This window comes from Xenopus laevis, chromosome 1S (assembly GCF_017654675.1).
Source record: "Xenopus laevis strain J_2021 chromosome 1S, Xenopus_laevis_v10.1, whole genome shotgun sequence".
In the NCBI taxonomy this organism is placed as follows: Eukaryota; Metazoa; Chordata; class Amphibia; order Anura; family Pipidae; genus Xenopus; species Xenopus laevis.
In genome coordinates, this window is record NC_054372.1 from 2,682,737 (window position 1) to 2,700,120 (window position 17,384).

Consider the following 17,384-nt stretch of genomic DNA (forward strand, 5'->3'; position numbering starts at 1 on the left):
CAAATAAAATCATTATAAAACCCTCACTCATTAAAGCGAGAAGTGAAGTCACTACAGTCGCATTTATTATTATTAATAATTATTATTATTATTATTATTTTCAGTCGCTCAGTTTCAGGTTTGGGGTCGGGGAGAGATTTATTTAGCGCAGGAGGGTCGGACTGTTGTACAATCAGTTTATAGAGCGACCCCGACTCTTGTCTTGTGCTGCTATATATATATATATGTGTATAAATAATGTAATTAGATCTATAAATTACCCGCAGCTACTTGTTCTCTCAGTCTCAGTCCGACCCCAGCGCTTCGCGACCCCCCATTCTCTCCTCACACTGAGAAATCTCTGGGGCTCCCGGGAAATTCACTGACACTTGAGTTCATTCTGCTGAGAAGCAACAGATACAGGGACCCCACTTGTATCTCTGGATTCACTGACAGACAAAGTGACAGGAGCCAATGAGAAGAGAAGAAGTAACGGGACAATGGGAGAGAATGAAACACAAGAGAAAGAGACAGAGAAGGAGAATAAAGGAGAAGTAGAAGTGAGAGGAGAAGTGAATGAAATAAGAGAGAGAAGAAGAGACTTGGGGGGGAGAGACAGGGGGGAGAGAAAAGAGAGAGGGAGACAAAGAGAGAAAGAATAAAATAAATATAAAAAAGAGAAATAAAAGAGAGAGTCAGAGCTGCTGATGTAAAGTCCATATTAAGCCTATTTCTTATTAACTCTTCCTTCCCCGGGAGCCGTCGGGTCCCATTGATTCCCAAGCGCAGGCAGCTCAGCGGTGCAGGGGTTAATGGGGGTGTGGCCGCCGCTTATAATAAAGATTTATTAGGAGGGAGGTGGTCGCCGCCCCTCACAGCCTCTGTCAGACCCTCCCCTCCATCTCCAGCAAGTGGGTTATTGGGGGCTCTGTCCTGTGCAGAGACTCGTCTCGGGAGACAAGTAGAGAGAAGTGGAGAGAAGTGAAGTGGAGCAGCAGCAGCAGGTAACGAGTCGCTGGTGGAGCAGCGGAACAATCTCTGTCTATAAAGAGAAGTCGGATGGATTTGGGGGGCTTCTCTGGACACTGAGCCCCCCCCCGGATCTCTCCTGGATTCTTGTGCTGGGGGTCGGGGAGTTGCAATTGACTGTGAGCTCCTGGGACAAGCTCGGGCCCCTGAGGATCATGTTCCAGCCAATAGGAAAGCGCTGTTTTACCATCGAATCGCTGGTGTCAAAGGACAATTCCTTCAGCTCCGAGGAGCCCCTGCGACCCCCGACCCTCCCCTACCCCGCGACCCCGGCAGAAGCCTTTGTCAGTGGATTCCCCAGCCCGGCCGGACGCTCCATCTACAACAACCCGGAGCTGCTGTTCCCTGAAACTGTCACTCACTCACCTCTGACTGTCAGTCACTCACCTCTAAGTGTCACTCACTCACCTCTGACTGTCACTCACTCACCTCTAAGTGTCACTCACTCACCTCTGACTGTCAGTCACCTGCAGCCGCCTCACTCCTTCCTCGCACCCCCACACAGGGACCCCCTCAACCTGTACCCCTGGCTCCTCAGGAACAGCTTCTTTGGCCACAGATTTCAAGGTAAATGTAAAATACAAACATGTCCCTGGTCTGGGGCCACTTACCTACCGGGACACTGAGTGTAAAACCGACTCACCGGGATATTACTGAGCCCAAAGCTCTTTAATCACTAGTGCGATTTAGTAGCTGCGACTCAGTAGTGCGACTGTTGTTACAGTAATTCTCTGGCTTTTCATTTCTGTCGCTCGTTATCAGACTGACAGTTTTATATCAATTCTAATAATGTCATTAAATGTTACACTAATCACTGAGTAATGAACGCAATGTTTAAATATATCTCTATATACACTCTATATACTCCGTATAACTTATATACTCTAAATACTCTACTCTATATACTCTATATACTCTATATACTCTATATACTCTATTATTATTCGAATGACAATTATTCTGCAACATCACTTGTATTAATTCCTCTGTGTGTGAGAAATAATATTATATGGGGAATATTGTGTGTATTACAGAGAATGGAGTTGCTGCAGAGTTACATTTCTGTTTTATTATTATTATTTTTGGTCAAATCTAATTGGCTGATGTGCTGATATAAAGTAACTAAATGTTACTGCTACAAATAATTTGTGGGTTAGTGGGATATTTGGGGGAGTCTGGTGTGTGGGGGGGGATAGGGGAGTTGGATGTGAATTTAGCAAAGAAATAATGTTTATTAGCAGTCAATGAGGGGGTAATAATGAGAGATGGGGGAGACAGGTAGATGTGAGTATTTGGGGTCCCAGGCAGAATATATATATATATATATATATATATATATATATATATATATATATATATATATATATATATAGATATAGATATATATATATATATAGATAGATATATATATATATATATATATATAGATAGATATATATATATAGATATAGATATAGATATAGATATAGATATAGATATATATATATATATATATATATATATATATATATATATATATATATATATTGGGGTGCCAGGCAGAATGTGTGTATTTGGGGGATACTATGGAGTTTTAAGTGCAAATGTCAGGCTGTTTTTCCTGTGATTGGTTGATTTGTGTTGATAAATAAAGAGGGAGATTTCTATAGAAAGGCGCAGATTCCCCGGATGATATTTGTTTAATAAAACTGCCAGTTGTAAGGGGTAAATATTGATGATAAGTGTCACATGCCAGTCACTAGAAGAGACAGTATTTCCCCAGCTACACGGTATAAGGATATTATCACATGATCAGCAGGAAACACTGGGCCAGTAGCTGGAGCTGTTATAGATGAGACTGTAAACTCCTTATATGTGACACTTGGGGGTACTGAATGCCTGGAGTTTATTGTATGAGTTGTGAAGCTGGTGCTTATGGGAGATTTGTGTTTAGTTGTGTTTAGGGGGTTTAATCAAAGGGGGACACCCGCATTTAGGCTCCTCCTGTGAGGGTTGCAGGGAGTTGTATGATGTCGCTTAGGTGCAAAGCTGAAACTGGACTTGGGGTGAGGGGGTGACAGTTGTCAGCTGACACTTTTATCTCCTGTCTCTAAACTTTTTAGTTTGCGCCTCACTGAGCCCCCAGGGCAATGATCTGGGCTAAAGGGATTCCATTCAATTCTGCAGAGAAATCGGGCGACTAAAGGTCCTTATCGGGGACACTCCAGTCTGGAATCCTGTACAACTGTCAGATTGATGCGGGGGAGACGCTTTTTATTCATCATATTTATTATATCATTGGCGACAATCCCATTAGCGATACACGTGACCGATGTCTAACGACCAGAAATGCAAATTAATTCGAGTTCCCAAGATTCTCCCCGAGCTCTAATTCTAATTGTCGTATGGGAGGGGCCGATGTGTGCGGAGAGGACAGATCATCGCACGATCAGAGACATCGGTCGGTCTGGGCTAGAAATACAATCGAGTCCAGTAATGTCGCTTGTGGTTATACAATGAGAATAATAATGGGGGTTTATTACAGACAATTGACTCTCATAATAATAATAACGTGAGAAGCTGTTGTCTCGGAGCGATGCGTATTAGCCCCGCCCCCGCGTATTAGCCCCGCCCCGCGCCTCTTTCCCTCACCTGTCAGTCTCGTGTATAATAAACCAGTGACTAAATGAGGGGTCACAGGGTCTCACTGAGGTTTTTATTCCCCCAAACTCTCGTGACATTGGAATGAGTTGGACTCAATGGGCCCGTGAGGATCTGCGCTCCATTAACCCTTCTTGTGCCGCAGATTCCTGGGCTTCTTCCCATTGGTCGGTCTCTTCAGCCGATTGGGGGCCCTTAATTGGAGGTTTTCTGCAGATATTTATTATTTATTTATTACCCACCCCCTTCCTATGTCCAAAGCTCATTGTTATTGTAAGAAAGTGTCAGTGAAAGTGAAAGGTGTTGTTGGACTACATCTCCCACCATTGTCTGACCTCTTGTATATTGTTACACCCATCACTGGGGCACTGGCAGTCAGAGGGTTAACCCTGTGGTACATGATGGGTTAAAGCTGAGCCACAGACCCCCCCCCCCCCCATTGGTGCATTAATACAGGTGTTGGGCCCTCAGGAGCCAATTGATTCTGCAGCTGCTCAGGATTTAGTGTAAAACAGACCCCCCCCCCCATCCTCCTGCTGAGCCAGAAATATCATATAATATAATATATTAGTCTATTGGGGCCCCTCATAGTGTTTATTTGTCACTGGGACACAGAGACACACAGACACAGGGACACAGAGACACAGAGACACAGAGACACAGAGACACAGGGACACAGAGACACAGAGACACAGGGACACAGAGACACAGAGACACAGAGACACAGGGACACAGGGACACAGAGACACAGAGACACAGAGACACAGGGACACAGAGACACAGAGACACAGAGACACAGAGACACAGGGACACAGAGACACAGAGACACAGAGACACAGAGACACAGGGACACAGAGACACAGAGACACAGAGACACAGGGACACAGGGACACAGAGACACAGAGACACAGAGACACAGAGACACAGAGACACAGGGACACAGGGACACAGAGACACAGAGACACAGAGACACAGGGACACAGAGACACAGAGACACAGAGACACAGAGACACAGGGACACAGGGAAGGGAACAATTCTCCTCTGCACAAAAATTCTCACAAAAAAAAACATCAGCAAGAGCTGCGCCGTTATTATAGAGAATTTTGTAAAGAATTTCCTCCTCTCCTTCCCATAAATATCCCATTAATTCTTCCCTGACCAGGAGGAATACAAGGAACAGTTTCAGTATCGGTATTTAAAATGTAATACTTTTTTTTTAAAAAAAAATCTATAAAAAATTTAGTCTAAGAAAGAAAAGGAGTCGCTTTTATATCATCTGCAGAATGGAACCGATTACACAAATTAAAAAAGTGCGAAGATTCAGAACTTGCAACTGATTTGTGGCCAAAAACAAAACAAAAATATATATATTTTTTTAAATTTGATACAAATCTACAATTTATTCAATTCTGTTATTCCGCGGCAATAGAATCTTCCTAAAATGATTGTAAACATTTATCCTACACCCTGTCTGTATTTATTTCTCTTTTTTTTATATAATATTCAGGAAAACTTGGAAACGGTTTGATTTTCTTTCAAATCATTTTTTATTTTTAAGGGAAGAGAAGTAAATGCAGAGAGAAGCCCAGGAGGGACAATCTGTTACTATCACTAATTCACACTTTTATTCTGATTATTTTATTGCATTTTGTAAACTTTTCTGAATTTGAGATTTATTTTTTTGACATTTATTTAAGAAAAACACCGTAGGGATTTAATACAATAAACATTCCAATTATTATTAAAATTCAATGAAATGCAATAGATCTAACATCAAAACCATATTTTAGTTTGAGGAATTATATATATTTTTTATATTTTTATATATTTTAGTAAGATATATAAGTTTTTTGTTTGGGCTGATGATTGTGAGGGGAGAATTTGGCTTCAGTTTCGTTTGGTGAATTAATTTTGTTTTTCTGTGCAGGGGGGGGGGCAGGGCTCTCGTTGGGTCAGTGCTGGGGGGTCGCACTGTATCTCTATGTGCTGAGAACCTTCTGCTGTTACTGCACATAAATAATAAAACAGATTAAACAAACAACGAACACATTTTGTGTCATTTTTTTAAAAATATTTGTTGCTTCTGTTTCTGTTTGTGGATCTGGGATCCAGTCCCTCTGCTCCCAGGAGCCCCTCCCCCATACACTGATTATTATTATTATTATTAATATTATTATTATACAGAGTCAGACATTTACTTCATATTTAGGGGCCTTATAATATTCCTGTAGGGTCTGGCTCTAATTAAAGGAACCAATAATTCACAGGATTGTGATTTCCTTCAGTTTAATCTCTGTGTGAGGGGTGTTAGTGAGTGTAAGTGAGCAAAAGTTAGCGTTAGTGAGTATTAAAGGAGAACTAAACCCTTGGAATGAATGTGGCTAAAAATGTCCTATTTTCTATAGTGAACTTATTGCACGAGGCTAAAGTTTGAGCTTGTCAATAGCAGCAATGATCCAGGACTTCAAACTTGTCACAGGGGGTCACCATCTTGGAAAGTGTCTGTGACACTCACATGCTCAGTGGGCTCTGATTGGCTGTTGAGAAGCTAAGCTTAGGGCTCGTCACTAATTATCCAGCAGAAAATGAGCTTCCCTGGCTGTAATATAAGCTGATGCTACAGGTTTGCTGATTATTCAATTCTGATGCTAATTGCACTGGTTTCTGTGCTGCCATGTAGTAATTATGTGTATTAATTACTAATCAGCCTTATATTGTGACATTTCTATTCTATGTGTACTGTATATTGTGAGTGGGTCCCTAAGCTCAGTAAGTGACAGCAGCACAGAGCATGTGAATCAGTGAATCAGCAGAAAAGAAGATGGGGAGCTACTGGGGCATCTTTGGAGACACAGATCTTTACTGCTAAAGGGCTGTGGTTGCCTTGGGCTGGTACAGAAGCACAAAACATCATGTACAACATACTTCTTTATTTAGGCTTTAGTTCTCCTTTAAAGGAGAAGGAAAGCTACAGAGACATGTTATTGCCAATATATTAGCTGCAATAGTACAAGCTATAACACTATATTTATTCTGTAGAATGCTTTACCATACGTGAATAACCAGCTCTAGAAGCTGTTTGTTTAGGATAGCAGCTGCCATATTAGCTTGGTGTGACATCACTTCCTGCCTGAGTCTCTCCCTGCTCACTCATAGCTCTGGGCTCAGATTACAGCAGGGAGGGGAGAGAGGAGCAAACTGAGCATGCTCAAGCCCTAGCCCTGGAGGTTGAAGCTGAAAACAGTTAGTCTGATACAGAAGCCCATGAGTACACAATAGAAGGAAAGAAATGTGCTGTTTGACAGGGGACACAGAGCAGCATTACTTTGAGGGGTTACTGGTGTATTTATATAGACCTTTCTGATAAACCTTTAGCCTCTCCTTCTCCTTTAAGGGCTGCACTGAATCCAGGATTCGTTTTGGGCTTTGGCCCATTTCAGCTGAGCCAAATCCTTAAAATCATGTGACTTTCCATCATACAAAGAAACAGGCAGTAGTAAAGTTTCTCTCTAACTCTTCCTAATTAGATTCAGATTGAGGATTCGGCAGAATGTTTCATGAAGTATTCGGGATTAAGCTGAATGTGAGAATAGTGGATCCAGTGCATCCCTGCCCTAAACACAACTGCTCATTTATTTGGACTACAATTCCCAGCATGCCCCTTGGGGGTCCCATAACTGAAATCACTTCTGCTGCCAATAAACTAACACAAGTCCTTTTTGTCCCCAGGCAGCGACATTTCCCAGGAGTCTTTGCTCCTACACGGCCCGTTTGCCCGAAAACCCAAGCGGATCAGAACGGCCTTTTCTCCGTCACAACTGCTGAGACTGGAGAGATCGTTTGAGAAGAATCATTATGTGGTGGGGGCTGAACGCAAACAACTGGCCACTGGCCTCAGTCTGTCCGAGACACAGGTAACTATGGGCAGAGATTAGTACTCTCAGTACTCTCATTACTCTCAGTACTCTCATTACTCTCATTACTCTTATTACTCTCATTACTCTCATTACTCTCATTACTCTCAGTACTCATTACTCTTAGTAACTCTCGTTACTCTTATTACTCTCAGTACTCTCGTTACTTTTATTACTCTCATTACTCTCGTTACTCTCTTTACTCTCATTACTCTCATTACTCTCAGTACTCTCGTTACTCTCATTACTCTTGTTACTCTCGTTACTCTTATTACTCTCATTACTCTTATTACTCTCAGAACTCTCGTTACTCTCATTACTCTTATTACTCTCAGTACTCTCGTTACTCTCATTACTCTTATTACTCTCATTACTCTCGTTACTCTTATTACTCTCGTTACTCTTGTTACTCTCATTACTCTCATTACTCACAATCACAACTATTAATATTCAGCTTCTTTTGTCCTTTCTATTCTGCACTTCCTGTTCAGCAGAGTTTCCTGTTCATTCCTGTGCCGCCCCTTTACCCATCAGCCCATGCGCCGTGACACATATGTGGGGTACCCCCTCCCCACCAACCCCAGCTTGCTGAAGTATTTAAAGGGATACTGTCATGGGAAAACATGTTTTTTTCAAAATGAATCAGTTAATAGTGCTGCTCCAGCAGAATTCTGCACTGAATCCATTTCTCAAAAGAGCAAACTGATTTCTTTATTTTTAATCTTGAAATCTGACATGGGGCTAGGCATATTGTCAGTTTCCCAGCTGCCCCTGGTCATGTGACTTGTGCCTGCACTTTAGGAGAGAAATGCTTTCTGGCAGGCTGCTGTTTTTCCTTCTCAATGTAACTGAATGTGTCTCAGTGGGACCTGGATTTTACTATTGAGTGTTGTTCTTAGATCTACCAGGCAAACTTCAGTCACTCTTTACTGCTGTACTGCAAGTTGGACTGATATCACCCCCCCCCCCCCCAGCAGCCAAACAACAGAACAATGGGACGGTAACCAGATAACAGCTCCCTAACACAAGCTAACAGCTGCCTGGTAGATCTAAGAACAGCACTCAATAGTAAAATCCAGGTCCCACTGAGACACATTCAGTTACATTGAGTAGGAGAAACAACAGCCTGCCAGAAAGCAGTTCCATCCTAAAGTGCTGGCTCTTTCTGCAAGCACATGACCAAGCAAGATGGCTGCCTACAGTATAACCAATATTATAAATTTAAAAAAATACACTTGCTGGTTTCAGGAATGAAATTTTATTGTCCAGTGAATTATTTGCAGTGTAAACAGTGTCATTTAGAAATAAAAACGACATCATAAAAATTAGAATCCCTTTAAGGTGGGAGCTGCCATTGTCTTGCAGTTGGTCCATGTTCATTACTTTCTGCTTCATGAGAAACAGCGGCAGATACTGAACACTTTCCATATGCTGAGACCTCCCATAGTGCATTGCAACAGCCCCCCAAACTCCCCGCACCCCACATCCCAGCCCCCCTGTGGGTCTCCATTCTGCTATAGGATTCCATAGGCTCAGTCTCTGCCGGAGACATTGACAGATTTGTGTTTATAGTCACAACCATCTGTCCTATTATTCATCTTTGTATGTTAATATTTCCATTTATATCCAAATCAGCAACTGTCTCTCCCTAGGGCTCCCGGCTCTGCACACCCACATATATATATTTATTTATACTTATATTTATTTATTTATACATTTATTTATTTATTTATACATTTATTTATATATTTATTTATATATTTATTTATTTATATATTTATTTATTTATACGTTTATTTGTATATTTATTTATTTATATATTATTTATTTATTTATATATATCTATTTATTTATTTATATATTTATTTATTTATTCATATATTTATTTATACTTCAGCACCCGCAGATACAACACCCAGTACTGGATCACAAGCGCTCCTCTATCACAGGGCCCAATCAGCAGGATGAGGGTCATTTCTTGAATGTGTCTTGTGCCATAAAGTGAGACTGAGCTGCTGTGATGATGTCACAATTAGGGAGAGTCACATGGAAACATCACATACGTATTCCCAGTGTCCGTCCTCAGTCCATGGGATTAGATGTCACTGGGCCCCTCAGCAAATTCAACACTTTTTTCTAGGGATGCACAGAATCCACTATTTTGGATTCGGCCGAACCCCCTTATCCTTTGCGAAAGATTTAGCCGAATACCGAACCAAATCCAAATCCTAATTTGCATATGCAAATTCGGATTTGGTTCGGCCAGACAGAAGGATTTGGCCAAATCCGAATGCTGCTGAAAAAGGCCGAATCCCAAACCGAATCCTGGATTTAGTGCATCCCTACTTTTTTCAGTTTAGTTGTTTTCAGATTGTTCCCCAGAAATAAAGACCCCTTTTAATTACTTTCTATTTTTTACAGTTTTTCCAAAATCTAAGTATAAAGTGTAATGTCGGTGTCTCTGGTGTTTGAGTCTGACAGATCAGTAATTCAGGTGCAGATTCTGCTACAATTTTGCAACATGGCATATTTATCAAGGGTCGAATTCCGAATTGAAATACCTTCAAAATTCGAATTCAAAAAGACCAACCGAAATTAAGTTGCAAGTTTTTTTTGTTGTCTAGGTCCATTTTTGATCAAATAGGTCCGTATTCAGCCAAATTCAAATCGTATAGGAACATCGCATTCGATAGAATTCGATTCGAAAGTTTTCCCCAAAAAAAAACTTCGATTTTTTTACTCCAAATAAGTTCTAGGGGGTCCCAGCAATTCAGCAAATTTTAGATGGCGAATGGTCGAAGTCGAATTTTTAAAGAGACAGTACATGATAAATTTCGAAATTCTAATTTTTTTCAAATTCAAATCAAATTTGAACTATTCCCGAGTCGAAGTATAAGAAAATTAGCTTGAAATTTTTTTGATTCAAAAATTCACCTCGACAATTGATAAATATGCCCCTTAGTTGATCCATTTCTCAGCAGCATCTCTGGAGTATTAGTAACTATTGGATCAAGTCTAACAGCTGCCTGTAATGAAACTCAGAGATTCTGCTCAGCAGGGACAGAGATAAGAAATGTATCAACTTAGAACAGTTTACAGGGTCGGCGACCCCCCCTCCCAGAGCTGCTTTAGAAGGTGAAAAATGACACTTTACGCTTTAATATTAGAAAAACGGTGACACAAAGAAAATAGAAAGTCATTGGAAAAAGTGGTTATTTCTGGTGATCTGTCTGAAACCAACTAGTTGTTTGAAGGTGAACAATCCCTTTAAGGGCCCCAACATATTGGCAAATTGACTTTTTCTACTACAATATATTAAAACAACTAAACCCACTGGGCTAATTACAGTCATAGGCAGGTAATTAGGCCAAACACATGGCGGCACAGAATCCGGTATTCTCTGCCGGTGAGTAACCGCTCAGCAGTTATTCAGGGACAGATGTATCAAAGGTCAAGGTGAATTTTCGAATTGAAATAATTAGAATTTCCAGCTATTTTTTGTGTAGTTCAACTAGGGAATAGTCCAAATTCGATTCGAATTTGAAAACAATTCAAAAATTCGAATTTCTAAATTTATCATGTACTGTCTCTTTAAAAATTCAACTTCGACCATTGGCCATCTAAAACCTGCCGAATTGCTGTTGTAACCTATTGGAGTTAATCGGTGGACTTTGGTTTTTTTAAAAACTTCGAATCCAATTCGATCGGATGCGATATTCCTTCGATTCGTCCGATTATTATTATTACCTATTTGATTGAAAACGGACCTATTCGACCAAAAAAAAAAAAACTTTGCCTTAATTTCGGTCGGTCTTTTTTAATTCGAATTTCGACGTTTTTCAATTTGAAATTTGCCCCTTGATAAATCTGCCCCTCGATAAATCTGCCCCTCATTGTGGGGCTTTTCTACGGTTCTGTCACTGGCACCGGGGGGGAGGGGAGAATAATATGAGAATGTTAATGGCGCCCCAAAGCCTTCACTGCTGAGAGTTGTAGTTCAACCCTTCCCTATCATTTCAACTTTTGTCAAGTGTCTGTTTCCATGTAACCCCCATGATCCTCACTGTCCTCTCTCTGTCTCTCTCTGTCTCTCTCTCTGTCTCTCTCTCTCTCTGTCTTTCTCTCTCTGTCTCTCTTCACCTTACGCTGCTCTAAAGTGACAGTTTCTTCCCCTCCTGGGCCAGGAATATAAACATTTGGCTTATCCGCCAGTTTGAGAGCAGATTTATTTGCATATTGATGGGAGGGGTGAGAGTGTTGGCTCCCCATTGGCTGGCGCTCTAATCGCTATGCAAATCAGGCAGATATTGGGGGACATTTGCCTCGCAGGGGTGACGTCTGTATAAATTACAATTTGACAGATAAAAAGGCCCAAGGACAGAAAACTGTGGATAAATGAGACTGAGTATCACCTGTATCATCCTCCTCTCATATGAAATGATTCCAATGTCTGACTTTCCTTTTCTTTGTGAACGTTCGGCTTCTGTGTCTTTGTGGGAAGGGCAAGTTAAAGCTGAGGTGCAGAATTCAGAACCTGTGCTTGAACTACAACAATCAGCAGCTCTGCAGGATCATATAATATAAGGAACTGGTCTATTGAACACAGCAAACTGGCCTACTGAGTGTAGCGTAAAGGACAGGGATTTTGCTCCACCTGCTGGTTGAGGATTGTAAAGCAGGCGCTTGTGTGTGGGCAGAGTATGGGTAGCCCCACCCACCACACTCACCCCACCCACAAATGTCTGTCCCTTGCTTTTCTCTGCACCATTAGTTCTGACTACATACACGCAGGCACAAACATATCCGTCACCATAGGTATTTATTTCTACAACTGTCTTAAAGCCACAGTAGGAAGCCACCTTCAAATGCCGGCTTCCGGTTTTATAGTCTTGCGTATGCTCGCCCCGCCCCTTTTGTGACGTCATCGGCGGGTCGGCGCGGGTCTATAAAAGGACCCCGGAAGCGCGGGTGCGGGCTGGAGCAGGGCGGGTTAGGGTCGGGTACGGGTCAGGAAAACACTGACCCGCACATCACTATTCTACACCACAGAAAAAGTAACAAACATCAATGAAACTGAATATTATCAGAATTATTACTAACATATACTTTTAAGGCGCCAATAAATAAATTGGAACGATCTAGAGAAACAAAGGGAAATTATAGGGAGTCACAAAAGTAACAATGATACATAAGTAACAAACAAAAACAAAAATATGTCACCAACAAAAATGAGAGAAAGCTAAAGAGAAATTAAATAGAGTAACAAATAGAAAAAGAGTAACAAAGATTATAGAGAGTAACAATGATAAACAAAAGGGAGTACCAGAAAAATGAGAAAGAGTAACAAGAGTAACAGCTGAAGCGACAGCAAGTAACAGAGAACTAATATAGAGTAACCGAAATGCCAGTAGGTACCAGAGAAATCATGTAGAAACATGACGAGTAACAAAGAGAAACTATAGGGAGTACCAGAGAAATGATACTACACATATATTAACTAGAAATGATAGGGAGTACCAGAGAAATGATACTACAAAAATATTAACACCTAAAAATGTTAGGGAGTACCAGTGAAATTATTATACTACAATTACATTAACAACTAGAAATGACAGGGAGTACCAGAGTAATTCATTCAGAGTAACAAACGGAAATAGTACAGAGTAAATAAGGGAATTCATTCAGAGTAACTTAGGGAATTCATTTAGAGTAACTAATGGAAGTAATTCAGAGTAACAAAGGGAATCAATTCAGAGTAACTAAGGGAAGTAATACAGAGTAACTAAGGGAAGTAATACAGAGTAACTAAGGGAAGTAATACAGAGTAACTAAGGGAAGTAATACAGAGTAACTAAGGGAAGTAATACAGAGTAACTAAGGGAAGTAATACAGAGTAACTAAGGGAAGTAATACAGAGTAACTACGGGAAGTAATACAGAGTAACTACGGGAAGTAATACAGAGTAACTAAGGGAAGTAATACAGAGTAACTAAGGGAAGTAATACAGAGTAACTAAGGGAAGTAATACAGAGTAACTAAGGGAAGTAATACAGAGTAACTATGGGAAGTAATACAGAGTAACTAAGGGAAGTAATACAGAGTAACTAAGGGAAGTAATACAGAGTAACTAAGGGAAGTAATACAGAGTAACTAAGGGAAGTAATACAGAGTAACTACGGGAAGTAATACAGAGTAACTACGGGAAGTAATACAGAGTAACTAAGGGAAGTAATACAGAGTAACTAAGGGAAGTAATACAGAGTAACTACGGGAAGTAATACAGAGTAACTATGGGCAGTAATTCAGATGAAATTAAGGAAATAATTTCAGAGTAACCAAGGAAATGAATACAGAGTAACTAGAGGGAATGTTGCAATATTTAAAAAGGAATATTAAGGGGCAGATTTACTAAGGGTTGAATTACGAAGTTAAAAGAACTTTGAAATTCGACCCTCGAATTGAAATCCTTCGACTTCGAATATCGAAGTCGAAGGATTTTTTAGCATATTCGATTGATCTAATAGAACGATTAAATCATTTGAATCGAATGATTCTAACGATTTTTAGCGATTGATGGAAGGATTTCGATTCGACCAAAAAAAACTTAGAAAAGTGCTGTGGAACGTCCCCATTGGCTAACATTGCACTTCGGTAGCTTTAATTTGGCGAAGTATGAAGTCAAAGTTTTTTTTAAAGAGACAGTACTTTGATTATCGAATGGTCGAATAGTCGAACAATTTTTACTTCGAATCGAAGTCGAATGGTCTAATATAGCCTATTCGATGGTCGAAGTACCCAAAAAGTTACTTTGAAATTCGAACCATCACTCGAGCTTAGTAAATCTGCCCCTAAGAGTAATGATGGGAAATGCAAGAAGAGAAGTAAGGGAAATGTATAGTAACAAAGGAGAGTAATACAGAGATACAACAGGAACTAATAAAGAGTAACTGTCATCCAGGGTAACAAAAGGAAATGATAGTGAGTAACAAAGGGCAATAGAAAGGGAACAAGATTATATTATTGTCACAATGCTGTCAATTCCCCGCTCAGTATCAGAAGGGGTAACAGATGCCCCAGACCCAGTGGAAGGTGTTGTAGCCCCAATCCTGCTGGGGGAGAAGCAGCTGAACATACAGTGGCCCCTCTATAAAGACCCTTTGTTCTATAGGATTCACTGCTCTGCGTAGAAACCATATAGATTGTTTGGGGGATCCAGTGTGAGACAGTGAGGCCAATGTGGAGCTGAGGATGCTGGGAAATAACAGCTCCCCCACATAATACTATCAGAAACATCCTCATGACCTGTGAGACATATCTGTGCAATCTAAAGTCCCTATCACACACACTATGAATGGAAGGTAAAGAGATGGAGGTGACCCTGCTCCACAGGTGAATCAGTTCTGTCTCTTCCCCACTAGAGACGTGAGTGGGAGAGGAAGTGCGGGCGCTGGAGTATTAATATGCAGTTTGTATTTTCTCGTTCCCATGGATTGTGGCCAAATTAGAGTTTGTGGCTCACACTGAATATGTTGGAATTAGTCAATGTGTATAATTGATATCACGCTGAGTTCTCACCCAGAACATTCCCTCTGAAATATATGGTTTTATTCACTTCTGTTGTGCTACAACAACAAGCACAGAAAAGATTAAGAGAGAACTTCTCAATATGAACATTGTCCATTCATTTATTATGTCCATTACCCACAATGCAAATGTGTTCATGATGAAACCCCATTGTGTAGACTGCAAGTTTCAACTCAACTCCATCTCCCAACCAGCTCATTCCCTCTGCTCTGTCCCACCAGGTGAAGGTTTGGTTCCAGAACAGAAGGACAAAATACAAAAGGCAGAAGTTGGAAGAGGAAGGTCCAGATTGTGATCAGAAGAAGAAAGGGTCTCATCACATCAACCGGTGGAGAATGGCCACCAAACAGCCCAATGGGGAAGACATTGATGTCACCTCCAATGACTAGTTGGGTCAGTTATGAGAGTCAATGTCAAGATGAGACTGGAGACAAACACTCAAGGATTTCACTGACACAGAATCCAGACAAGCTCAGATGCCGAGGAGGACAATAGAGACCTGCTAACACTTAGGCTCAAGGGGTGCAGGATTAACCCCCGAGAGGAGGAGGAGGAACACGTGCACTTGTTCTGTGAAGAGGTGGGACTGCTCCACCCTATGGCTGATTCTCTCATGGACTTCTGTCAGCCACAAGCAAAACCGCTCACCTGTCCTCTGTCTAGTTTTTTCTCCCTTTTTGTTAATTTTTAATTTATTTTACTTTTTCTTTTTTTTTTGATATTTAATATTTTTATTGGTTTTCATTGTAACAAATAAATGAAAAAAAATGCCATAAAGCACAACATGTATTCAGCGGCAAGTTTGTCGTTCCTTGTGAAACATTTCCATATTCGGTCATTTCCCATGACCTCTCGAGGTAGGACGTTTCAGTATTAATCTTGCAGCTGGCATTTAGAGAAGGAACGGGGGGGGGCAGTTAATGGGAGAAAGAGGAAAAGGGGAGAGAAAGATTTAACGGGAGAGATAGTTACTTGGAAGTCAGTATGTTATTAGCAGACTACATCTTGTTTGTGATGTTGCTCAAGTAGCTCTAGAAGCCTCGGGTTGAGGTCCGGGTTGTAAGTTCTCCAGAAGTTGGGTCCATGGATACCACTCCAGTTCCCTCTCGTAGCTCCTATGTAGAAGCCTGTCTCTGATACATTCCAACGCTCGGGTCCAGTTCACTTTGGTTATCAGCGGTTGCCGGCCGAGTAATTGTGGTCTTTTCCAATTTGTCCCAAGAGAGATCTTGCTGCTGTCAGGATATGTGTAGCTCGTTTATGGGATTGTTTAGAGTTTATGGTCTCATTTTCAATGTTTGTGGAGTTCTGTAATAGTGCTGCGTAGAGTGGCTACCATCTTCCAGAACTCTTGGGCCACTGTACAGGACCACCATATGTGTAAAAAAGACCCTTGTTTGCTACAGCCTCTAAAGCAGTTCCGGATTACCACTAAATTTACTTACGCATGATGGGGTGTAGTACCATCGAAAAATAATTTGATACGCTCTTTCGCTGGTAGTTGCGCATATAGATGTTTTTTTGGCGCTGTCCCAAATATATGACCATGTCTTATTTGAGATTGGGAGATTTAAGTCTGTTTCCCATTTTGTCATATAGATCTGATGGGTGTCAGTTGTGTCTGATGACAGTTGGCTGTACAATAGTGAAACCAAATGTGCTGGGTATGAGCGTTTGATACAAATCGATTCAAAGTATGTCATGGTCTGGGTGTTCTGGGTTTTGATTTCGGCGTCTACATAGTGTCTGATTTGTAGATAACGGAAAAATTGCGAGTGGGGGATGTTAAGTTGCTCCTTATGTTGTTGGAACGATAAAGTTGTGGATGTTTGTGGCTATCCATGGTTGAAAGTCTAGTAGATGACATTCTGGTAGGAAACTCTTATTACAGAAGATAGTCCTATATCTAGTGCTACTTGTGGTCAATTTCATCTTAATAGCTATGTAATCCCATAGTATCTGTGTATATGTGGGACTCCCAGGCCTCATAATGTTTTTGGCTTAATCATAATTGTCGCTTTAATTCTGGGTCTTTTCCCTCAACAAATAAAATCCGAAATAGCTTTTTGTAATGAAAGAGCAATTTTATCAGGGAAAGTTATTGGTAAAGTCCTGAAGATATAGGAGTCGGGGCAACAGTGTCATCTTTACCGACGCTATTCTGCCGAACCGAGAAAGGTGATAGGTATGCCAGATAGATAGGTCTTTTCTAAGTTTGTCTATCCGTTTGGGGTAAT

The 17,384-nt window shown here is 40.8% G+C and overlaps 1 protein-coding gene across 2 annotated transcripts; it reads left to right on the forward strand.

Moving 5' to 3' along the window:
• The first annotated feature begins 649 nt into the window (after positions 1-649).
• emx1.S (empty spiracles homeobox 1, S homeolog) lies at positions 650-15,936 on the forward strand. Of its 2 annotated transcripts, NM_001093430.1 has the most exon segments (4): positions 1,136-1,401; positions 1,444-1,575; positions 7,379-7,563; positions 15,369-15,936. In NM_001093430.1, coding segments are annotated over 4 exon segments (723 nt in total). In that variant the 5' UTR covers positions 1,136-1,163; the 3' UTR covers positions 15,537-15,936.
• Positions 15,937-17,384: the final 1,448 nt, after the last annotated feature.

What these genes read in the sequence shown, in the direction of transcription:
- emx1.S (XM_018237554.2), top strand. Translation starts at nt 1,164, where the DNA reads ATGTTCCAGCCAATAGGAAAGCGCTGTTTTACCATCGAATCGCTGGTG. An exon ending in CTTTGGCCACAGATTTCAAG is followed by an intron (nt 1,576 to 7,378) that starts GTAAATGTAAAA and finishes TTTTGTCCCCAG; the next exon opens with GCAGCGACATTTCCCAGGAG. An exon ending in TCAGTCTGTCCGAGACACAG is followed by an intron (nt 7,564 to 15,368) that starts GTAACTATGGGC and finishes CTGTCCCACCAG; the next exon opens with GTGAAGGTTTGGTTCCAGAA.